The sequence below is a fragment of the Bufo gargarizans genome, chromosome 4, assembly GCF_014858855.1.
Source record: "Bufo gargarizans isolate SCDJY-AF-19 chromosome 4, ASM1485885v1, whole genome shotgun sequence".
Classification (NCBI taxonomy): domain Eukaryota; kingdom Metazoa; phylum Chordata; class Amphibia; order Anura; family Bufonidae; genus Bufo; species Bufo gargarizans.
In genome coordinates, this window is record NC_058083.1 from 151,683,709 (window position 1) to 151,709,773 (window position 26,065).

Consider the following 26,065-nt stretch of genomic DNA (forward strand, 5'->3'; position numbering starts at 1 on the left):
ACTTGACATGTGTTCCATCTTCTGGCGGGGAGCAGTGACACCGGCCAGTGGATTGCGGCATCTGTTTTTTCTGCTGATTCTTCATACTCTTTTCTTGCTATCTTCAATATTTTAGTAATCATATGTTTATTATAATTACATAAAAGTATATATATTTTTAATACACTGGGCATTCTTTTGTTGCTTCTTCAACAATATTATAGGTGTATATGGTTGTTTATTCCCTGCCCTAAACTATGGTTTTAGGGAGCATTCACACGACCGTGTTGGTTTTGCGTTCCGTAAATCACGGATCCGTGTGTTCCGTTTGTCTTCAGTTATGTTTCCGTTTCAGTTCCGTAAGTCCGTATAATACGGACGTGGTGCTTCCGTGTGCCATCCGTTTTTCACGGTCCGCAAAAGAAAACGGAAGGGTTAAAATTAAATGTCCATTCCTCAACATCGCTAATTCTACCAAGCCAACCATAGTAAACCAGGTCTAAGTTGAAATCGCAATGCGATTACTTTAAAGTTAAATTAATCGCATTGCGGTTTCAACTTAGAGCTGTGTTTCTAATGGGTCAGCTTGCTAGAATTAACATGAACATGGAATATAGCAGTGCTAAGTTAAAATCGCAATGCGATTAATATAACTTGAAGTAATCGCATTGCGATTTTAACTTAGCACTGCTATATTCCATATTCGTTAACTTCGTTAATTCAAGCAAGCTGACCCATTATAAACCCAGCTCTAAGTTGAAATCGCAATGCGATTACTTTAAGTTATATTAATCGCATTGCGATTTCAACGTAATTCTCATAATCCGACAGTACATTCTAGTATGGAGGCGTTCCCATGGTGATGGGGACGCTCCATGAGCACGGAAGTCGGCATGAAATGGGGTTTCCTAGAATGTTTTCAGTCCAGGGGTCCGCAAAAAACGGATGACATACGGATGCATTTCCGTGTGCTATCAGTTTTTCACGGCTCCAAATGACTTTCTATGGGGCCACGGACCGCGATTTGCGGCCAAGTATAGGACATGTTCTAAAATAAAAGGAACGGACACACGGAACGGAGGACAGCACACGGATGAGAATACAAGGCATTCCGCAATTTTCGTGGACCCATAGAAATGAATGGGTCCGTGCATTGTCCGCCAAAATTGTGGAACAGACGCAGAAGAAAAACACGTTTGTGTGAATGCTCCCTAAGATTGAGGCTCTTTTGTTTGGTTCTATATTGAAATAATATATAGTAGTATAAACATTGTTTCTGAGACATCTGTGTTGCATGTAGTCAATAAACTTCTGGGCCCTCTGAACAGGTACTCCAGTCTAGAACGATTGGACTACATTCCACGGTTCTTTTGCATTTTTGGGTTTTTCCTCATAAGCTGCATTTTTATGTCATGCCACCAGTTCTCTATGGAATTCAGATCAGAGGATTGGCCTCTTCATTACCTCAATGCTGTTTATCTGTAACCAAGCGAAGATTGTTTGAGGATAGGTCATCAGTATTAAAATCTCAGAAAACCCCTTTAATGTTGTTGGACTGCTGCTGAGTTCTGGAGCAATCATCTGGATGTTTATCAAGCCCTCCCTCTGGGTCCATGTCCTGAGAAGATCCTTTCCATAGAGGTGAGCAGAATGTTCTATTTTGTGTACATGTTTTCATATTACTCTATGTCATTCCGTTTCTCAGTTATTGCTACTAGAAGTTTATTAATGAATTTGAAACTGGGTGTTACCAGTGGGGATGTATCCCTGCACAGTGTGCCACTGTGTAATCAGTGATGCCATTGTGAGACAAAGCCCCAACTGGCATTTGTTTATACAACTATGAAAAACTGACAGCAGATCATGCAGTTTTTTATCATTAATAAAACCAAATGGATTACAACAATCTCTAGTATGATCATAATCCACTTATGTAAAATAAACCAATAAAATATGCCTGATGTGAGTGGGTGGGTCCAAAGAACGAACTAAGGTATTACCAAAAAAAAAAAAAAAAAAGTCAACAATTTAGGCTTCTTGGAATACATACCCAACTGGATCCCAGCATTCCAGTATGGTACGGGGTTAAAGTTACTGGAGTCTATCCTGTACGCTGATGGATATATCCTGGTAAGCTGTTTCTGGTTGTACAGCATGAACTGTTCTGACTTCTGTTGAACCACTTGATGAGCTCTTGTTTCACTGAAAGACAGAACATTTCCTGACGACCCTGAAATAAAAAAAATAAAAAATAAATAAAAATCAAGTGATTTCTGCCTTGGAGATAAGGAAAAAGAAAAATGGTTTTCTTCAGAGAACATTTTTATTCAACAGTAAGAGATAAACAGTCAGGCTATATTCACATGACAGTGATGAAAAAAAACGTATGTTAAAAACGCAAATATGGTCTGAAAAGGATGCCTTTCTGAAAAATGGCCATTTAAAACTCTCCCCTTGAGTTCTATACCGTATTTTTCACCCCATAAGACGCACTCCCCCCCCCCCCATAATGTCCCTGCGTCTTATGGGGCGAATACTAATGAGCGCTTCCTTATTAGTACTGGAGGACCAGAAAGCGGTGAAGGCTCTGCACTCACCGCTTCCTGGTCCTCGGCTGTTGGCTGTGAAGGATGCGCATAGCGTGAGGGAGCTCTGTAACCTCACGCTGTGTGCGCCAGTTCACAGCACAGCCGACAGCAGGAGGAATTGGATCGTGATGTGAGGAGCGGTGGCGTCCAGGAGCAGGAGAGGTACGTGGGTTTTTTATTTTGTGATCTGAGGCTGAATTATGGCTGGGTGCTGATCACATAGGGCTGGGGGCTGATCACATAGGGCTGGGGGCTGATCTGAGGCATGGGGTCTCATCTGAGGTCTGATTGGGGGTCTTTATATTGGGCTCTGATCTGAGGTCTGATTGGGGGGTCATTCACATTGGGGTCTGATCTGAGATCTTATTAACATTGGGGATCTGATTGGGGCTGTGAGCTGAGGTCTGATTAACATTGGGAGTCTGATTGCTGATCTGAGGTCTAATGAAAAATATTTCTTTCTTATTGTCCTCCTCTAAAACATAGGTGCGTCTTATCGACCAGTGCATCTTACAGGGCTAAAAATACGGTAGTTGTATTAATGGATTTTTTTTATATATTAATTGTATAATTGGATTAATTAAAGTGGTTATCCTGGAAAAGGTAATGATGACTTATCCTCAGGATGGGTCATTATTATCACATAGGTGGTGGTCTGACTCCTGGCACCCCCACCGATCAGCTGTTTCTAGGAGCTGCGCTGTAGGCTCCCGGCAACTTTCCAAGCACAACACTGTACATCATATAGTGGCTGTGCTTGGTATTGCAGCTCAGCCTCATTGACTTGAATGGGGATGAGTTGCATGTGACTGATGTATGGCCTAGAAAGAGGCCTCTTCTAACAGCTGATCGGCAGAGGTTCCAAGTGTTAGACCCCCGCAGATCTGATATTGATGACCTACCCTGATCTTACCCCCAGGTAATATCTTAACACCGGCTAATAAAGAAGACTTTATTATTGAAGATCAACACATTTTGGGATCATACTGATCCTTTCATCAGGTAAGAGACAAACAATGGACGTATGCAGACTGCCTGCCTTGTCTTGTAATGACTATTTTTTCTAGCTTGTGTACTGCTCGAATGCGCGATATATACCCCGTTCCAAATTATTATGGATTTAAGTGTCATAAAGTTGTAATTTTTTTGTTCTTTTACTAAAACTCATGGATCACTGAAATCAATCTCCAACACCTGTGATAATTAGTTTACCATGTATGCCAAATTAAAGAAAAACTCCTTAGGAAGGATTGTCCACATTATTAAGCAGCCCGCGGGTTTCAAGCAACATGGGAAAGAAAACGGATCTCTCTGCTGCTGAAAAGCATCAAATAGTGCAGTTTCTTGGACAAGGTATGAAAACATTACATATTCACGAAAATGTAAGCGTGATCATCGAGCTGTGAAGAGATTTGTAGCTAATTCACAGCAAAGGCGGGTTCGTGCAGGTAAAGGCATAATGAGGAAGGTTTCTGCCAGAATTAATTGGATTAAGGGCCCATTCAGACGGCCATTGTGCTTTGCAGATTCGCAATTTGCACGGCAACCATAATAGAAAATGCCTATTCTTGTCCGCGATTGCTCTGTTCTATCTTTGCTGCGGAGCCACTGTACGGAATTTCACACGCTGTGCTGTCCGCATCTTTTGAAGGCCCATAGAACTGAATGGATACACAGACCTTCCGCAAAATTGCGGAACTCGTGCGGATCCGTTCATACGGCCATGGGAGCCCTAAGAAAGCAGCTGCTAAAATGCCATTACAAAGCAGCAAACAGGCTGCTGGTGCCTCTGGAGTCCCGGGAACCTCAAGGCTATCCTGACTTCCTACAAAGAAATTCAAGCAGAAACTCTCCAAAAACTCACAAGTTCAATAGATGCAACAAATGTAAAGGTGATATCAAAGAAGGGGTCCTATGTTAAAGGGGTTGTCTCATCTCACCATTACTAAGGCGAGATGAGACACAGTCCCAACCACCTCCCAGCCAGGAAACAGCATAGTGCTCCAGCACTCTGCTGTTTCAGTAGCTCTCATTGCCATGCATGAGATCTATGGAAGCAGTGTAGCATAACAAGCTATGCTGTTTCCCGGCCGCGAGGTAGTTGGGACTGAGTCTCATCTCGCCTTAGTAACGTCAAGATGAGATAACCCCTTTAACATGTAACTAGGCCTGTTAAGAGGTTTTTGATTGAAATAGCTGTTGATTTCAGTAAATGTGACTTTTTAATGCTTTAAATTCAACAAATGACCATTTAAGTTATTTATTTACAACTTATACAATGTTTTTGAAACTTTGCTGTGCATATTAATTTGGAACAGTGAATTTTTTAAAGAATAACTCATATTTTCATTTAAAATAATAATAATAATTTTTTAGCATGTTACTGCTGCAGCAGCATTATGCATAAAGCAATCTTTAGTCTCTTCATTTACCACTGTTTTCCTTGAGTTTTCCCCTAAGTTACGGCTGTTTTGAATCCTACATTATGAGGATCTTCTCAAGATGACTCCTCTGCCAGTTCTCTGAGCCAAAACTGCTTTCCCTCACTTCACATACACACTTGCTGTAGCCAGCAGCTCCCTGCCAGCCAATCAGATTGGATTACTGAGAGACACGCCTCCTCACTCTGAAGCCTAATGCAGACATGCAGTGTGAAGGACCGCCCCTCTGTCTTCCTAGCCGAAGGTAGATGAGCCATAGCAACAGTCTTTTAAAGGAACAGTGGAAAGGGACAGCAGACATTAATGAAAGCTGTTATTATAAAGGTAATTACAGATCTTTTGGCAATCCTTGACAGACTAACTCAGGTATACATGCCAAGCGCTAATAAACTAGTAAATAAAATAATAATATGACAGTTATCCTTTAATTTGTGAAAAAATATTTGGGAGGTTTGTTCAATAAAATTATACTCTAATGGTTGCTGAACAATATACTGTCATTTGCATCGACCATTTAGGAAAATCAGAGAAAAATATAATTTGCATAATAATTTGGAACACGGTGTAAAGAAGGTCAGATTTACATTGCATTAAGCATATAGAGCTTACCATTACAGTGTCAATAACCTAATCAGACCCATCTTATATTTACAAAGTATACAAGATCCGTTAACAGCAGTTTGTTGCTTTCTAAGTTACAACTTTTGCTTTGGATGAGTGTAGCAAATGGATAAACCTTTATCAAAATCAGTAGCTCAACATTACACTGTAGGTGAAGGAGGAAATACAAAATTAAAGTTATATTTAATATAAGAGAACGCCTACACCAATACCGTACTAGCTCACAGGATTAGCTGGGATTTCCTAGCTGTTTTTGTACTGAATGTGAAAAATATATGATGATAACTTCCCACTAGTTTTCACTGTTACAAATATTCATTGTTACAATGTGCTTCTGCACCCAGGATACAGTAAATGTTTTGTACAAGCCTTTTTTAGTAACTGCTCGGCTGAATGAAAACAGGCATTTGCCTTGCTTAAGATAAGCTTTATTGTTTGGATCTATTGTCAGTAAAACGTGCAATTATGATAAAAGCTCAAATCGCCGACCACAACAGCAACAGCAAAGCTTCTTCTATTTTCATTCAAAAGACTTTAAATCAATCTGCACAACTGTAAATAGAATGAAATGAGAGCAGCCAATCCCAGCATGAAAGAATGCAAAGCCAAGCGGTGCTGACCTATCTAGATCCACAACGCTGAGCTAAAAAAATCATGCAATATTTTGTTTAAAATTATTGTTGTACCCACTTTGCCAACATTGTACTGCATCACACATTTTTGCATAAGGTGGCTTAGGGGTTAGCGATAGTATTCCTGCAATACTAGTGGTTTGGAATAGTTTACCAGTCGATGCAAAATAACTCTGGTCTTTTAGGGTGATGGCGAGGTTAATTTTAATTTTCATTGTTCACAGTGGTCTAGAAAGAAGAGAACCAGTCACCAACTCTAAGGTACCTTCACTGATGGCACCATAAAGTAGTAACAGACACACTTATTTCATAAGTGTGTCATTCAAGAGCTAAAAGTAAGTGGTCGCTGAGAACAAGCATTATAATCATTACAGCCCAGGCCTGCAAAATGGTCACAGTTTTTTATGATCTTCTGCCCTCCTAATAATGTGTGTTTGTTCTCTCCCAGGGAAATAACCCAAGTAGAAAAGTGTCAATATTAGCTGGTGGGTGGGGAGAGAAGGAGACCATGAATAACCACAAATCTTCTCAGGAACTTGTGAGTCTTTTCCAGGCCCAGGCTCTGGTTCATGGCGACCACTGGCTTTTAGCTCATGAGCACCACAATACTGAAAATCAACATGCCAGTCACCACTTTATGCTGCCATCAGTGAGGGCAGCATAAAGTTGATGACAGGTTCTCTTTAACAAATAAGGAATTGACACCTGCATATAAGATTTCGGTGCTCATGGAGGGCCAAAGCCAAGCTGAAGAGAAGGAGCCATTGGCTCCTTACCTGAAAAATTTAGGAGACAAATTCATTTTTTTGTGTCCACAGGGTCCCCTCTCCCCTCTTTATTGGTGGTACAGTGGCAGTTGTAATCGGAGCCCCAGCAGTGTAATCCTGGGGCTCCGATCAGTTACCATGGCAGCCAGGAAGCTAGAGGCTGCCATGGTAATCTCATTGCTGTTGTGTGCACAGAGCACAGGGCAGCAGGGAGAGTGTGAGGTCCTAAATCACCCCCTTGCACAATTTGACATATATAATATATAAACAATAAATAAATAAACATATTGCCACATCTGAAAAGTCCAAACTATTAAAATATTTAAAAAAATCTCCTAACAGAATCTCCGTAACAGAAAAATAAATAAAATAAATACAAACAGAGTATCGCAATAATTTTTTATGGTATCGAAACCGAATAAAAATGTTGGTATCGCAACAACCCTACCCGGCAGACGTCTGCTGGATGAAAGCCCTTTCTTCTTAAAGAGGCAAAACTGCTGAGGGTGTAGGCACAAATGGTGACAAAACTACAAAGTTTTGTCGCCATTTTGCAATTCTAAGTCGCATTGGCAACCATTTTGGTTGCCATCTGGAGCCCTGACTAGGATTGCACTTATTCCTGTATATAAGTTAATCAGGTCCAGATTAGTAGATTACAGCATAATGCTCATATATCACAGAGAATGTTTCGGTCAATCTCTGACCTTCTTCAACATATGAGTCTCAAGAAATCTGTACCCAGCTCAGTGCATAGAAAAGTATACAGTTATTACTAAATTTAATATAATCTGTAAAACAAAAAACATATGCACTCAGCTCCCGAGAGGTGGGCCCTGGAAAATGCTGAGGATTTATGTTGGTAACAACAGGAGTTCAGTGCTGGGCTCCTCTCATTCCCTGGCCCCATAGTAGTCATGTGGTCTGGGTCTATGGCATGTATGGCAATAATGATTTGTGACCTTTATGTTCCCCATCCACGATGTCTGCTTGTCCACCTCCAACCCCCTCCCCACAGGCTGAAGTGAGAGCTGCAAACAAGACCAAGAACCTGGAGTAGTTCAGTACTGTATTTTCCTGTTCTCTTTGAACAACCCGAACTCTGGATAATCAGTGATAGGTTAAAGAGTATTTTTTTCTTATAAATAGCATTGATATACTGCATTTTACCATGCATATTTTTAAATTCATTTATTTTTTATACTACTGCGTTCGCAGTAGCGAGCAGGTGTAATTACAAGCCGTCCCATTCACTTCAATGGGACTGCTCATTCCTTTAAACTTGAATAGGAACAAACCGTCCAGGGACACCTGCTTGTCGTTGCGATATCTACAGTGAGCAGATAAACACAAGGGAAGGCTGCACTCACCTGACCTTCTCTTCAGCCAGGTGATCGGTAGGGGTGCCAGGTGTCGGACCCCTGCCAATCTAATTTTGATTACCTACTCTGAGGATAGGTCATCAATATTAATATCCCGGAAAACCCAATCTAGAGTGCTCTGAACTTCAGACTGGCCAAAGGTTTACCTTCCAACAAGACAATGTCCCTAAGCACACATTAAAGACAACATAGGAGTGGCTTAGGGACAATTGTGGGAATGTCCTTGAGTGGTCCAGCCAGAGCCCTGACTTAAACCCAATCGAACATCTCTGGAGAGACCTGAAAATGGCTGTCCACCAACAGTCCCCATCCAACTTGACAGATCCGGAGAGGATCTGCAGAGAAGAATGGCAGAAAATCTTCAAATCCAGATGTGCAAACCTTGTGGCTGCATACCCAAGAAGACTGGAGGCTGTAATCAATGCCAAAGGTGCTCCAACTAAGTCATGAGTAAAGGGTCTGCATACTTATGTAAGTGCAAGATTTGTTTTCTTTTTCTCATTATGGAGCATTGAGTGCAGAATGACAGGAAAATGTGTTTATTTTTGTTTTTACTATTTTAGCAAAAGTCCACAACATAACCAAATGAAAGGGTCTGAAGACTTTCTGAATGCACTGTATAATGTAAGACACAGTTCCACCTAATTCTCATGTGTGTAAAGTAAAAGCTGATTAAAAAAAAAAGATGAATGATGGAAGTCCAATTTGCATATTTACACAAAGAAAAAAAATAATGGCTTAAAATTGCAAATAATCTCTTTATGCCAGCACTTACAGATAAACGATCAAGAAACACCATTCCTATCATGAAACTAGAATTATCATTAAGAATAACAAAAGCTTATCTCACAGTACAGAGCTTACCCAATTATGCGCCACTACTGTAAATAGTCATTTAAGAAGGAAAATAACACACTTGCTCTCCTTCAGCTGTGCCGTGATAAACAGACACTTTTTTTTCTCAAGCTTTTCATAACCATTTACCAAAACACAGGAAGCATTATACATTTTCCAGAACTTTCGCCATCCTGTTCAGTAAATAGGTATTTTTCAGTCGATGTTGGGCAGTTTTGAGTGCTGACAGCAGGGGAACGGGGGGCAGCAGGAAAATAAAAACATGATTTTGACTCCTTATTCCCTTTAACTCAGGCAAACAAAAAGTTGGAACACATTTTGCTTTGTTGAGATAGATATATATAGATATATATATATATATATATATACATACATACATACACACACTATATAGTCCCTAAACTCATGGTATTCCCTACTACAAGAAATTCGACAAGCACAGGTTTTGGATTCACTGGGCCCATCTCATATATGCACATCTTTTCTGTTTATTTTGTAACATACTGTTCAACCATTTCCCCTTTAAAAGAAACCCTCACAGGCCAAAACGGTAAAAGAAAATATATAAACTGTAAGCATACTTCTTTCTCTGTGTATAGGCATAATACACTTGGTGATTATTACTTTCATACAGGGAACTGAAGACTGGTGGGTGCAGTTCACTCCATGTTGGTCTATTTCTATAATGTCCCTAAACACATCTGAACAATCTTTAGAATTCAACCACTACCAATCTATTTTTCTCAGGTCGTTATTGACTTTACAGGGACCTTCATACTACTGTTGTCAACCTATGTACAGTGCTTCAGCATTTGCTGGGGGTTTGAAAGGCTCTGTCTGACCCCATTCTCTATAATGTGGACTGGTGGAGATCCATCTGCATTCCGGCAAATATGCAGAGTATCCGCCGGAAGAAAACCACTGCAACCAGAAGTTTTCTTCCGGACGATTGACTTATAGGATAGCTGGCTTACATCTGCTGGTATCAGAGGCAGAGCTTGCTAAGATCTCATTTGCATCCCTTTCTTCCCAGAATTCTAGAGGAACATGTATGGCCTATAAGTCTCCTCACATCGATTAAAACGCTCTCAGTAAGGAGAGATAAGTACCCCCTAAATTCAGATTCTCTTTAAGACATACCTAGTAACTTAAAGGGCATCTGTCAGAAGATTTGTACCTATGAAACTGGCTGACCTGTTGCATGTACACTTGGCAGCTGAAAGCATCTGTGCTGGTCCCATGTTCATATGTGCCCACATTGCTGAGGAAAATAATGTTTTAATATCTGCAAATGGAACTTTAGTAGCAACAGGGAAATTTCTGTTACTCCTAGACATACAGACATTAGCCCTGAGTGTCTGCTGTTTAAAACAGCAGGAACCCAGCGACTATTGCGCCCGTGAGTTGGCATCATCTTTAGAGACCCGCCCACCTCGATCCATACTAAAACTACAGTATTACATCTGCAATGTCAGTTGATTTCCATTACTGACTCAATCTTCGCTTTGCTTAGTCCACATAGACTGTTTTGCAGGAATTTGCAAAGCTTCAGCTCTGTACCATAAAACAGACCAGCGATTGATAACCCACAGAAAGAACTTCTTGTAGATATATAGCATAAGCATTAAATGGTATTTTACCGTCATCCATTATGTCCTGAGCAGAAACTGAATTTGTGTACACAACAAGATCAGAAAGAGCACGACACAATTTCATAGTCTTCCTCCGACGGCCCAACCTGCAAAGTTAAAATTGGGGGGAAAATCAGCCACAAGAATGTAAAACAACAAACTACAAGACATGCTGAATATTTTCCCATATAATTATACATTTACCTGCTCAGCTTGTGACGCTCAATAACTCAGTATCCACAGATCTGACACAATTGATCAAACACATTATATAAATCACATTTATCTTATTTTTAAAACCATCAACGCAATCTACCAGGGATACTTACAGCACACTAATAAATGACTTACACCTACTAGGCTCCTACTAAAGGAGAAATCGTATCCCTCGAATAATCACGAGGGGGAAGTCTTGTGGACTGGTGTATGAATGACAATTTGAAACTAAATTGTGGCTGGGCATAAGGACTCTACCAGAAGTAAAAGTGAACTTTCCCCATTTCAAAGGGGTTGGCCACTTTCAGGTTATTGTTGGCCAATGTGCTTGCAAGATTATTACAAACCGGATTCCAAAAAAGTTGGGACACTATACAAATCGTGAATAAAAACTGAATGCAATGATGTGGAGGTGCCAACTTCCAGTATTTTATTCAGAATAGAACATAAATCACGGAACAAAAGTTGAAACTGAGAAAAATGTACCATTTTAGGGAAAAATATGTTGAATCATAATTTCACGGTGTCAACAAATCCCCAAAAAGTTGGGACAAGGCCATTTTCACCACTGTGTGGCAACTCCCCTTCTTCTTACAACACTCAACAGACGTCTGGGGACCGAGGAGACCAGTTTTTCAAGTTTAGAAATAGGAATGCTCTCCCATTCTTGTCTAATACAGGCCTCTAACTGTTCAATCGTCTTGGGCCTTCTTTGTTGCACCTTCCTCTTTATGATGCGCCAAATGTTCTCTATAGGTGAAAGATCTGGACTGCAGACTGGCCATTTCAGTACCCAGATCCTTCTCCTACGCAGCCATGATGTTGTGATTGATGCAGAATGTGGTCTGGCATTATCTTGTTGAAAAATGCAGGGTCTTCCCTGAAAGAGATGACGTCTGGATGGGAGCATATGTTGTTCTAGAACCTGAATATATTTTTCTGCATTGATGGTGCCTTTCCAGACATGCAAGTCCTTGTCCTCTTTGGTCCGGATGACATGGCGTCCCAGATTTGCAAAAAGAACTTTGAATCGTGACTCGTCTGACCACAGAACAGTCTTCCATTTTGCCACACTCCATTTTAAATGATCCCTGGCCCAGTGAAAACACCTGAGCTTGTGGATCTTGCTTAGAAATGGCTTCTTCTTTGCACTGTAGAGTTTCAGCTGGCAACGGCGGATGGCACGGTGGATTGTGTTCACTGACAATGGTTTCTGGAAGTATTCCTGAGCCCATTCTGTGATTTCCTTTACAGTAGCATTCCTGTTTGTGGTGCAGTGTCGTTTAAGGGCTTGGAGATCTCGGGCATCCAGTATCAGGGCTCCAGATGGCGACCAAAATGGTCGCAAATGCGACCTAGAATTGCTAAATGGCGACAAGACTTTGTAGTCTTGTCGCCATTTGCGCCTAGAACCGCCGCTTTCACAAACTGACATGGCACCGCGCTGCTCTCAGCAAGGCCATGTTCTCAACAACACAGTGACGGGGGAGAAGGAGGCGGTCCCTCCCCCCTGTATTGCTGCTGCCACCAATGGGCTGATAGCAGGGAGGGGGAGGGGAGGGGCTAATGCCACTGCACCACCAATGAATATCGTTTATGCTTTCAATACAAACGCAGGCTGCCATGCGGGTGCCGGACACATCCCATACCCGGCACCTAGCCTCTATGACTGCGTGCTGCGATCCGCCGCTATTAACCTCCCAGGTGCAGCACCTGAGGGGGTTAATAGCGGCAGATCGCAGCGCGCAGTCATAGAGGCTAGGTGCCGGGTATGGGATGTGTCCGGCACCCGCATGGCAGCCTGCGTTTGTATTGAAAGCATAAACGATATTCATTGGTGGTGCAGTGGCATTAGCCCCTCCCCTCCCCCTCCCTGCTATCAGCCCATTGGTGGCAGCAGCAGTACAGGGGGGGAGGGACCGCCTCCTTCTCCAACTGCGGGGACGCTTACTGTATATTTCCCTATCGCCGATGTTGCATGCACAGACAATGAGGAGAATGAGCGTCGGCGCCGACGATACGAGGTGGATGTGTCACATTTGGCATACGTACGCCGTTGCAGGGTATGCAGTTATGTCTACAGTACACAATATGTGTGTGGCCTCATGAAAAATACATTAACCACGCGTGTGCTGGCAGAGGAGAGCGAGGATGGCTCCTCCACAATTCATCCCAGCTGCCAAACTGTTTAGGTTCTGGTATTTACTGGCATTTCATTCAGCCACAGTAATAAGTACCAGCTATTCCGGGGCTTGCAGTGTACAGCAGGATGCTGCATGCATGTGCCCTGTCTGTGTGCAGGTGTCTTTGTACGTCAATGTTTATATGCGGTTCTCCGCCAATAGAAATAGGTATTAAATAAAAAGTAAGGAAAAAAACAAACACCAAAATATTAAGTTTAAATCACTCCCTTGCCCAATCTTACATATAAAATATATAAATAATAATAAATAAAATTACATATCACCACGCCCGAAAAAGTGTGAACTATTAAAATATTAAAAAATCTCTCCTATGCGGTGAATGCCGTAACAGGAAAAAAAAAAAAAGTGCAATTTGAAATTTTTTTTGTCACCTTGTCCTGACAAAAATTAGGATCGGACTGTTCTATTATGGTGCAGACGTTCCATAAAATGTGGAATGCACGCAGCTTTTTTGGCGTTTTATTTTTTTCACGTGGTATTGAGTATCGCAATACTTTTTTATGGCATCGAAATAAAGTCAAAATTTTGGTATCGTGACAACCCTAGGTAAGACATGTGTTTTTTTTTTTGTATTATACCGTAATTATATGCATTTTAAATTTGGCGACTAAAAATTTCCATTTGGCTCCTAAATTTTTCAGGTTAGGAGCCAATGGCTCCTTGATATTTTTTTTAGTCTGGAGCCCTGAGTATGGTTTTACGGCCTTGACCCTTACGCACAGAGATTGTTCCAGATTCTCTGAATCTTCGGATGATGTTATGCACAGTTGATGATGATAGATGCAAAGTCTTTGCAATTTTTCACTGGGTAACACCTTTCTGATATTGCTTCACTATCTTTCTGCGCAACATTGTGGGAATTGGTGATCCTCTACCCATCTTGGCTTCTGAGAGACACTGCCACTCTGAGAAGCTCTTTTTATACCCAATCATGTTGCCAATTGACCTAATTAGTGTTAATTGGTCTTCCAGCTCTTCGTTATGCTCAAATTTACTTTTTCCAGCCTCTTATTGCTACTTGTCCCAACTTTTTGGGGATTTGTTGACACCGTGAAAATTTGAATCAACGTATTTTTCCTTTAAAATGATACATTTACTCGGATTAAACGTTTGATCTGTCATCTGCGTTCTATTACAAATAAAATATTGACATTTGCCATCTCCACATCATTGCATTCAGTTTTTATTCACAATTTGTTTAGTGTCCCAACTTTTTTGGAATCCGGTTTGTATATGGCACTTACTAATATAGTCTTTCTTGAAATTCTGCAACATTTTCTATATTTAATAAGGTATGCCCCCTTGTTTAGTCTTTTGTGCTGTCCACACAGAGGTCTTGTCCATAACATGGCTGCTGATGGAGGATCATCTGACCATGTGAGGTCTCCTCCATTGAAATACACTGCATCTGCACTAAACTCTTTCTTTAGTAAACTTTCTTTAGTAAGGGTCAGTTATATCACATTTGAAGGAATATGGTATAAGTATTTATCGTGGTATACCTCTGACAGAAGGCTGTGCCACTGTATAGGTATAACGTTTTAGAATTTGATCAATAGGGCAAGGTTTCGGGATCGATATTGTACAGGTCTTATCCTTGGAGTCAGCTGCATGGTCATACATGTGTAAAACAGTATACACTACTAATACAGTACATGTTCGGACTGAAGTAAAGGAAGTGTTCTGAACCTCTACACAACCTCCTAACACTTTCACTATGTTCATTGATCTAGCGCAGAGAACAGTACCTGGCACCAATATAAACTATTTCTACCTGGTTCCCAGACAGAGAGAAATTCCACTCTGCTAGTTAAGTGCAGATCTTAAGCCAATCCCATAACTAATAAGTAATAATTGCTAGCAAGCAACTGCTAAGGACCAGAAGCTGTGCCCAACAAATAAATTACAGATTATTGCATCACTGTGCAGAAATGTTCATTTGCAATTAAATGTGAGCCTCATAAGTAAACTAACAAGAAACTGTTTACAGGTAAAGCAAAATAGGGTACTGATGTGTAATGTATCTAGGTCTGGTTTATAGGTGTTTACAAGACCAATACTATGTCTGTTAAGAATCTTGTTAGCAAGGTAGATTCAAAATCAAACACACACTATATAAAAAAATATAGTTTTAAAGTCCACATGGTTAAAATTAGGTGACCAGAGATTCAATTACATTGGATATAATTAAAAGGGCTATTTTGGCATCTGAAAAAATGTTTTTCTACTATGAAAAGTTAGACAAATATCCAATATACTTTCTATAGCACTTCCTCAAAGTTTCCAAGATCTCTGCTGTCATCCAATATAAACTGTGTTGGTCATGTGATGTTCACGTTATAAACGGAGACCGCGATGGACATGTGAAGAGAGCCTTACTGCTTGTAGTGACTCGAGCACCGGTGTGCCCATCACATGACAGGACAGATTTTCATCCTTTGGAATGAAACAATAAAGGTTTTTGTAATGAAACGGCACTGATTTTCTGAAACTGGAATACCCGTTTAAGCATATTCTGGAGATGTATAGTGTGGGAGAAGGTTAAGAATCAATGGTTAGCAAGAATGCGATACTTCCTTCTATCAAGTAGCCCTTTATGCTATCTATGTTAATAAATTCAGGTGTTGCACAAAAGGTGTGATTCATAAGGGGTCTGCTTTTACTGAGTTTTCTCCTGCAAGGGTCTAATAAAAGGAAAATCAACGCAGTTTACCTTTTCCAAATATAATTTAGATTTTTGCATGCACATGCATTCTGTTAATTTCTGCACAACAAGGACAAGATTGGTCCTGGGATCTTCAAATGTTGAATTATAGAATACTATATAAACTGATTAAAATGGGTGAGCATGTCGACGTAAGTTCAATTCAGTTGGATCTAATTTATTCATTTTCTTAGGAGCCAGGAGGGAGCAATTTATGAAAGAGCTTCTTTTTTTAAGTTTAGAACTACAATTATGCAGGTCAGTAGAATACAGTACCTCAAATTAATTCACTTCTAAGGTGAGGAAGTTGAAAGGAAAATATATTCACATGGTATAATGGCAAAGAATATATCATCCACTGGGAGGGGGAGGGGAAGAACACATTGTCTAAAGCTGGCCATACATGTCAGGAATGCCGAGCCTAATGAGTACGGGGTCCCCTGCCTATGTCCTAATGGCAGATGTTGGAGAAAAGAAGGATCAAATTATTGCTTTTCTGCATTCCCACTGCTTTCAAGGTGTCTGACAGCTTTCTCTTTTCTCTAGAATTAGAAAACATGCATGTTCTGCCAGTTAAGGGTACATGTGTATATGAGGGTCAGGACAGATAGCTGTTACATGAGCATTCCGCTAACAGCTACTGTATCTAATGTAAATGGCCAGCATAAGTGTAGAATAGCCCCCAACTGGTAATTTATATTGCCTGAAGGGCACCCACCATGGCTCAAATATTTTATCACAAGTGTACCTTCTGGTTTGAAAGATATGATGGCTAGAAAAGACAGGGGTAGAGTCCAATAATAACTTGAACAACAACATATATATAAATAAATAAAAGTCTACAACTATGGCATTCACTAGTGTGGCAAGGTTTATTTTACTGGTTCTTTACCTTTAATTCCTTGTAATGTAGGTAGTTAGTGGAACCAGGCTGCGTTCCTAAGGTCTGAAGCAACTGTACATGTGTAGTCCACACTAAAGACGTTTAGAAGGGGCTAGGTCAAGCCTATTTTGTTACCGGATCTCAGAATTCACAGTAAAATGACTAGGCATAAAATGTTTAAAATGGCAGCTGCTTATGCCATCTAGTAACAAAAATACAGTACATCCTCTTGCCTTTTAAATCATCCACAACTCCAAACATGATGTGCCATATCAACACGTGATTAATGTGGCCATCGATTGGCTACAGCTGTCACATGTTACAACAGTATATCTTAAGCTTCTAGGAGACCACAGAACTGTTGTTTGCCACTGAAAAACTTTGTTTTTTAACATGAATAATACCTTTAAAGAACGTATGCAGTTTAAAAAACTCCAAGCCCTAAAAACTGGCTGTTTTTTTTTTTTTTTTTTTTTTTTTTTAACTACGCCACGTGAATAGAAATTCATATAATCCAATTTGTTACAATGTAACATCTGGCCATGTACTGCACTGTAAAAATACTGTTTGACCACAATCTAATACTTCATCTACCATGCTAAAGGTGGCCATACATTCTCAATCGCTGTTGGACAAATGATTGCTCAGCTAAAAGCTCTCTCTCGACTTCCCCATACACACTGGGTTTGGCTGAAGGCATATGTATGTTCAATCAGGAGAAAGCTGCTGTCAGTCACCCCTGGCGACTGCTCGTCTCCAGGGAGAACAAAAGGATCGGCTAAAAAATGTCATTTTGACATAATCTGTCAGGGGAGAGTCGGGAGCTTCCCATACACATTAGGTTGCTAGCGGTTTAGGGCGACAATACACTAATGTGTAGCGGCAGCCTTAACGGGAGGTTCAGCTAGGCTGATGTTCATCACAGACAGAAGGTAAAAAATAACTCCAAATCTTTTCCAAAAATTCCTTCTACATGTGCACTAACAGTATGGTGGGAAAGGAGGGAGCAATAAAACGTGTAGGCCCATACATATTGTAGCACCACCACAAATACCCTATTGAATATAGTAACACAGAAAGGGCTATTTGATATATCCATCTGGCATTATACATAACTGTGCAGGATACTCTCTTACCTGTAGTGTGCGTTTTCAAGATCCTCTTCTCCACCAATCCATGCACAAGTAAGTAAGATGCCATAAGTAGCTTGGCTCCACCTACAGTAATCAGGAGGTAATGTATTCAATTTCCCTGCCTGCCCCATTCCTTTCCAATATTTCTCAAGAGCTATGAAAGAGTTACAGTACAGCAGCAGTTGCTTTTAAGAGGAGTAATGAAGGAATACAGAAAGCCGAGCAGGACTGGCAGAAAATGGTTGCTGAACATGCCAATTGGATTTTAGGCTCAAAGCCTACAATGTAGATGCTGGTCCAGGGCCATACAATGTAATCAATTCTCATTCTGTACCAGTCAAGAGAGATGAGGAAGATGAATTGGAAGACCAGGCATGTACTGAATGTATGTAGTTTGCAGCAGGCAATGTATATTATGTGATTGATAAAAACCAATACCTAACAATAAGGATTGGACATGTTTTCTAGAACTGACAAATGGCTGTAATCGACATGAAAATGGAAAATCATTCCTTCCATGTTTTTTTCTGTAGTAAAGAAAGTCACTTATCTGTGCCTAATAAACTGAATTTACACAGAGAAAGACTTTTTGGGCTCCAGGTACACAACGCGGCCCAGCTCACCACTACCTGCCATGCCGCACCTGTGTACTCATATGGACGAGTTTATTGTGCACCACGAATAAACAATGCTTAGCCATACAGATTAAAAACATTTAGTAGGGGGCTATTACACTTGCGGCTGAGCTACGGTACCTGCAGGGCGATTACCGCTAATTGCTGGGCTGCATCGGCACATGCAGTTATTTCAAGGTGCAAGCACAGGTGAAGCGGGGCAATCAGTGATAACTGGTGTGTGGGACCTCACACATGCAAAGTGCATTTTGGGGACTCTAGATCACAGTGACACAGTTAGCGCTAACTAATGAGGTCACATGTCAAGGAAAACCAGCAGCAGTGAGGAATATCCTGAAATCAGGTAGACATGGGTCAGCAGCATAGCAAATCAGTGTCAGGGTATATGTACACGACACTGTAGTTAAAGGGGTTTTCTGGGCTCCTGATATTGATGACCTATCCTCAGTATAGGTCATTAATATTTGATCAGTGAGGGTCCAACACCTCTGCCCATCACCTGTTTCCTCCAGTCTCTGATACAGGAACTAGCGCTGTGAATGGAACAGAAAGCACAGATCCGTTCAAAGTCTAGTGGCCATGTCAGGTTACTGCAGCTCAGCTACCATTCACTTCAACCCAGCATGGTCACTGTACATTAAACAGAGCTGTGCTTCCTGTTCCAGCACTGGAGGCCTCAGGAAATAGCGGATCAGTGGACCTGCAGAGTGTTGGACCCTCACTGATTGGAGATGAATGAACTGTCCTGAGAATAGGTCATCAATATCATGAGCCTGGAAAATCCCTTTAAGTTGATTTTCCGTGTAGATTGTCACCGCTTTTTTACACCAGACCAGCACCAAAATCTGCATGCGCTACTTCCACACAATGTTGATTTTGAAAATTCCATCTACCTAGCTGGTACTGTATTACACGGCAGATATTGTGCAGGAAAAACTGTGTGGAAAATCCTTGTGCAATATGCACCATGTGTATATACCCTCAGAGTGTTATCAAAAGGTGCTCGCGGTTTCTTGCCAAGTTCAAAAACGCCAAGAGAAGACAGTTTAAAGGAGAAAGGGCAGCGTTGTAATCAAATGAAGTGATATCCTCTTATTCAGCAAACACATGCAAGAGAAGTCATCATAGGTCTGCTGAAGACAAGGCCGTCATGGTATCTGGTTGCCGAGTGCTTTTGAAATCAGCTATATATGTGAATGGGCAAAATGAAATGTCAGTAAAGGCAATGTCCTGCTGGGAAATCTTGGGTGGCACCAGTGGGTGTTAATGTTATGGCTGATTTGTGCTTGTATAAAATGTAACATGCTTATACTGATTTACCTGCGATTAATCCTTCCTATCTGCTGCAAATGTATATACCTGAAAGTGACCTGTGTGTAGCTGAATGAAAGACAAAGAAAAGATGGATACAGAGAGACATATTGGACAAGATGAAAGGGTTGGTCGCCAAACGTTGACTATTTTGTATGCATACTTGTGTCTGGATTGGTGGGACAATACAATGGATGTAGCATGAATATGCAGCGGTGAAAACAGTTGATCCTATGCACCTCCACATGTCAATACATATCTTGTGTATCAAACGAAGCACATATGTAACAAAGAAATGTAAGACATACAGCACTTTAAAAGGTAAAGAAGCTAATTTTGTCTAATACCAGGATGTATAGCAGATTTATGTAAAAAAAATAGACTATTAGATAATTGTTGAATGTAAAGCTTGCTTTACTGTACCTTGTAACAATTATAATCTTATTATACAGATGTCAAACCTCCATTTTGTTATACAGAATTCCAATTTTATTGCTCCTTTTCATTCATAAAGTTAAATGATAAAACTCTGTCTGCCTGTAGTCACAACTAGGTGGCGCATTCTGTCTACAAATGTATTCAATGTGCATGAAGCCGACAGATTCATCTGCAGCCTCCAAGCCCCTTGTGAAATTATGCTTTAAAACAGGTTTCCCCTTGCTAGGTGGTGGGTTAGGTTGGGGGGGGGGGGGGGGAGAAGGGGTGTTCTGGGACGCAGCCAACAACTTTGTATTATGTCTTCAAATCAGTTCGGAATGTCATCAGTGATATCTGTGTGCCTTATGTTTGTATAATTTTAATATTTGTTGAATTAAAAATATCTGATTTTAAAAAAAGGTTTTCCCACAGGAAACATGAAATGTATGTTTGATGGGGATTTAACTAGTGTGACTCTCACTTATCACGAGGTCCTTGGTCTCCAGTTCCCTGTAAGTTAGCATTAAGGAGAATCATGGAGGAAGATGCAAAGGAGGCCACACCATATGTAGGCACTCTAACTCTACAGTTATCTCCTTGGGAGGCATGGAACAAGTACATTTGGTTGGGTTCCCACCTATGAGTATTTGCAAAATGCTTCTATTGGGGGGAAAAAAATAAATAATAATAATAATAATAATAATCAGATATGACAAAACAACTTTTTTTTATCACCAGATTGAAAATTATATTTCTTTTATAGAAATCGGTTCTATCTGGTTACTAGGGAGTTAAAATAATGCTTAGGCAATTCAGATGCCATGTCCTCTGTCTTAATGGGACAGCCTGTATTTACGGAGTGAAATAATAACATGCATCTGGTTAATGGCATCATTGAGTAACATGAAGAAATCCCAGACACAGACCTTCGGCTACCAATAAACGTTAAATAAACCATTTAGATGTACTCTTGGATTTAAACCCCTTACGCATTTTTTTAAGAGTTACATTCCAAAAGCAATAACTTTTTTCATCAACATACCTGTATGAGGCCTTGCTTTTTGTGGGACAAGATGTAGTTTTTAATGGCACCAATTTGAGGTACCCAGTCACTGATTAACTTTTATTAACTCTTTCTGGGACAAATGGAAAAAAACAAACAGCAATACTGCCATTGCCTTTTTACGTTACAAATTTAGTGACCCACGATTGAAAGAGGAGCAGGACTTCCTGAATTAAAATCACATTACCAGTCTATCCTAATCCGCTTCCTAGATTATTGTTTTGGAGCTCACATCAAACAATGGGTGGAATTAGAACAAGAAATTGAAACACCCCTTCAAATTATCCCTTGGATACAATCCCCAGAGGCACCTCAATGCACCTCTTCAGCACATCTAGCACAGGTCACCTTATGGCTCTGGAATAGATAAATACTGTCAAGGCCATTTAGTCAAATAACCCCTTTACTTTGTAATCCATTAACCCCTCTAGGGCTTTACTGTGAGTCCTTCCTCAGTCGGAGGGCTGCTAAAGATCCCTGGTTTTACATGACTTTAGCAGGTTCAGAACTTCACATTCTCTTGGAGCTTCAGGCACAACCCCCTTCTCTCACTCTCTCATGACTAGAATACATTCAACTTTGCACTCATTTGACCTCCAGTGCAGAAAATGTTTCTCTTCAATCCCCTATCACTCCCTTTCTCTTAGAACCCACACGTGCTCATGCAATATCTTTGATTAATAGTCTTGACTACAGATCCATATGGAGCTCCACTGGGGTTCATTCCAGCTTGGGAGAAGGAAATAAATCTTACCCTGTCCTCATCAGAAAGACAGAAAGTGTTTCTTTTGACACATAAGTTATTAACAGCTTGCTTGGCACAAGAAAAAAATATATAAAATACTATCTGAGTGGTATGGGGTACCTACGGAATTACATTCATGTTATCCGTCAGTTCCATAAAATTTTTGGCGTAGTGAAATAGGGAGGGGTTATATGTTACATATTTGATGGAGTTGTGATCAAATAGAATCTTTTTGGGATGAGATTTTCTTTATGTACACTTATTACCAGTAAGAAATTGACTGGTTCTCCACAAGTAGCATTGTTATCTCTTCTACTGGGCTTTATTAGTTCTCAGAATACAAATCTCTAGCAGAGCAATTATTCCACGTCATTGAAAGTCAACTATCATCTCTACTTTGTCTTGAGTGTCAGGTGTTCCGAATGGAAGAAACATCTGCTGAAATATCACATTATTCTGACAGAATCTTGCGACTTTGGCAACCTTGGATCACAATCAGGGAATGCCCAGATTTTTTTGATCCTGTAGCCCCCAAGATATGTAAACCGAGATGTTGGCAATGCCCCCTCCCCTTTATTTATTTTCCTTCCTGTATCCTCTTGGATTTCATTCTTTAATCTGTTTATGATCTTTGTAGTTAAATTCAACATTTGTTATATTCCATTTGTTTTACTTGCTATGACGCACAAGACCCTTGATTTTTTATTTGCCTCTTGTAACTTTCATAAAACTTTAATAAACATTGATTAAACATACATTTTTGATGTTCACTTTTGTGGCATAAATACCATGATAACTTTATTCTTTGGGTCAGAATGATTACAGCAATACCAGATACATTTTTTTTTTACTTTTACTACTGTTGTACACTAGAAATAATTTTGAGTAAAAAAGGTTTTAGAATCATCGCATCCCAAGTAGCAGAACTTTTTTTTTCTATCTATATTGCTGTGTTAGGGCTTGATTTTTGCGGGATGACTTGGAGTTTTTAATAGTATCATTTTGGGGTACATAAGATGTTTTGATCACTTTTTATTCTGTCTTTTTGAGGCAAATAAGCAAAAATCAACAACTGTCTTTTTTTTACAGTGTTCACTGTGTAGGATAAATTACTGTATGTTATAATTTTATAGTGCAGGTCAATATGGATGTAATGATACTAAATATGTGTAGGGGGTTTTCTATTTTCTATTTTTTTCATTGAAAAGTAGTTTGGAGATTTTTTTTTTTTCCACAAAAATTTTATTTCACTCTTATTTTTACCACTTATTTGTCCCACATGGGGACTTTGACATGTGATCCCCTGGGCATGCATGGGGGTCTTTATTAGGCCCCCTGGAAGCTGTGTGGAGACACTGGCACTCAGCAGTCTGAGGTGTCAATGCCTGACAGAGGGAGCCCTCTCCCTCTGAAACCACTTAGATGCCGTGGTCACTATTGGTCTATGCACTGCTGTGCAGCCTGACGTAGAAAAAGTAATTCCACAAGAGAAATGGAACATGAGAACTACTAAGGGACATGAAGAACCTCAGTTATGACAAAATATTAACAGTTAAAGACACATTCAAGAAAGAAAGGGACACCCTCCCCCTTCCATTTCCCCTTACAGTCTGTATATGTATATTGTAAAAAGAGATATGATAAAAATGATAAAAAGATATGATAAAAATATGGTGGCTCACTCTGTAAATGGTTGTGGAATGGGTGCTGCTAAGTCTAAAATGACTCACCCAGTCATAAATGGGAATAAATGTAAAAAATATAAAAAGACTGAGCACTCACCAGCTGGACCAATTAGAGACTAAGAACAAATAGTGACAATAATATTTAATGGTTGATAGCCCGATATTAAATCTAAATCAATAAAATCTATAATACATTATATCACCTAAATAAAAAATAAAAAATAATAATAAAGCAGAGCTGTGGATTCAATTGTAGAAGGACAAAGTCTATAAATACACCTAGTATATAAGCAATAAAAATGTACCCAATATATAAGCAGAAAAGATCATAATATATAAGTAAAAAAGTTATAAATCGGGCAAATATTATCGATAAATAAAAATATATAGTTGATATATTCGATAGATAAATAGTTCCGACAAGGTTAAAATCCGGTTATCGGAATGTTGGGGTCTCATAAATGTTCATCAGCTGATGTTCGAGGTGTACAGAAACCACCTGTACACCTCGAACATCAGCTGATGAACATTTATGAGACCCCAACATTCCGATAACCGGATTTTAACCTTGTCGGAACTATTACTTCTGTCCATCTGGAGGGAACACCTTGTTAACCACTAACCAGGTCAAGACTTGCAACATCGGTGAATATTGCCAGGAGTCCCTCTATGTCGGGAACCGCATGAACGTTTGAATCACCCCAAGCAAGCGTCTGGAACCAGGTACCGCCGGATCTGATATAGTGAGCCACGTGGGACGCCACGGTTATACTCACATCAGACGGCAAAACTAACATGTGTAATACATTCATTGACCGTATGCTCATCTGGTCTTTCTGATTGAATTGAACTTGAACAAGTGAACCACATTTATTGACCGTATGACCGTATGCCTGTTTGGTCCCTCTGACTGAATCGTACTTGAACAAGTGAACTGATTTTTTCGAATACAGATATATCTATTTATTTTTCGAATATTTCACCTGGCACATTTCTCATTGAACTCAATAGTGATCTATCGAACATTTATCAAATATCTATCGAATACATCAACTATATATTTTTATTTATCGATAATATTTGCCCTATTTATAACTTTTTTACTTATATATTATGATCTTTTCTGCTTATATATTGGGTACATTTTTATTGCTTATATACTAGGTGTATTTATAGACTTTGTCCTTCTACAACTGAATCTACAGCTCTGCTTTATTATTATTTTTTATTTAGGTGATATAATGTATTATAGATTTTATTGATTTAGATTTAATATCGGGCTATCAACCATTAAATATTATTGTCACTATTTGTTCTTAGTCTCTAATTGGTCCAGCTGGTGAGTGCTCAGTCTTTTTATATTTTTTGTATATGTATATTGGCTCTGTGCAGCTATATTGTATCCAGGATTGTGCGAATTTTTCACATTTTGTAAGAATAATCATGCCAGCTAGCGATCGCGAATCCTGATAGATATACACCTGGGTAACTAGGCAAGAGAGGACAAGATCGTGCAATCATATTCTTAGGATATGTGTCCAGATACATGTATATACTGATCAGTATGGACCGGTTTGTGTTTTTTTTACGTACTTGGATTGGTATAGGATATGATGTATTGTATTAGGTGACTCCTGGTTGCACCACATATGGTTGCATGGACAGTCTGAGAGGATATAGATATATGCCCATATTCATGACGTACTTCAGATGTTAGTCTATGTAAAACATCATATTGTGGTGTTTTAGGATAAATGTGAGCTTTCACTTGTTGGCACTTTATTTTGTTTCCACATGTCTGTATGGATGTATGTATGTATGTTTTTTAATGTGAAAATAATACATTTGGTACTTGATGATTGTGTTGAGAAATATATCAGCATATATAGAGCAGGAGAAGCTGAGCAGATTGATATATATTTCTGTGGGAAAAGACTCAGTATAACCTGTAATTTATATCTCTGCTCTTTCCACCTTCTGTGAACAGCTATCAGTACAGGAGGGAGGTGTTACCAGTGATTGATAGCATTGTGTGTATAAATGTGCCTAAGGCCGAATGCACACGGCCATTTTTCACGTGAAAAACAGCCGTGGGCATTCGGCCTAAGAGATAGCTGTCAGTCACTGATAAAACCTCCCTCCTGTACCGATAGCTGTTCACAGGAAGTGAAAA

General features: G+C 39.8%; 1 protein-coding gene across 1 annotated transcript in view; it reads right to left on the reverse strand.

Moving 5' to 3' along the window:
- The window catches only part of PLCH1 (phospholipase C eta 1), a 263,641-nt gene that overhangs the window by 19,847 nt on the left and 217,729 nt on the right, over nucleotides 1–26,065 (reverse strand). The window contains exons 15-16 of the mRNA XM_044290631.1: nucleotides 10,906–11,003; nucleotides 2,030–2,209 (exon numbers count right to left, since the gene is read on the reverse strand). Coding sequence (XP_044146566.1) covers nucleotides 2,030–2,209; nucleotides 10,906–11,003 — 278 coding nt within the window. The remainder of the gene's footprint in view (nucleotides 1–2,029; nucleotides 2,210–10,905; nucleotides 11,004–26,065) is intronic.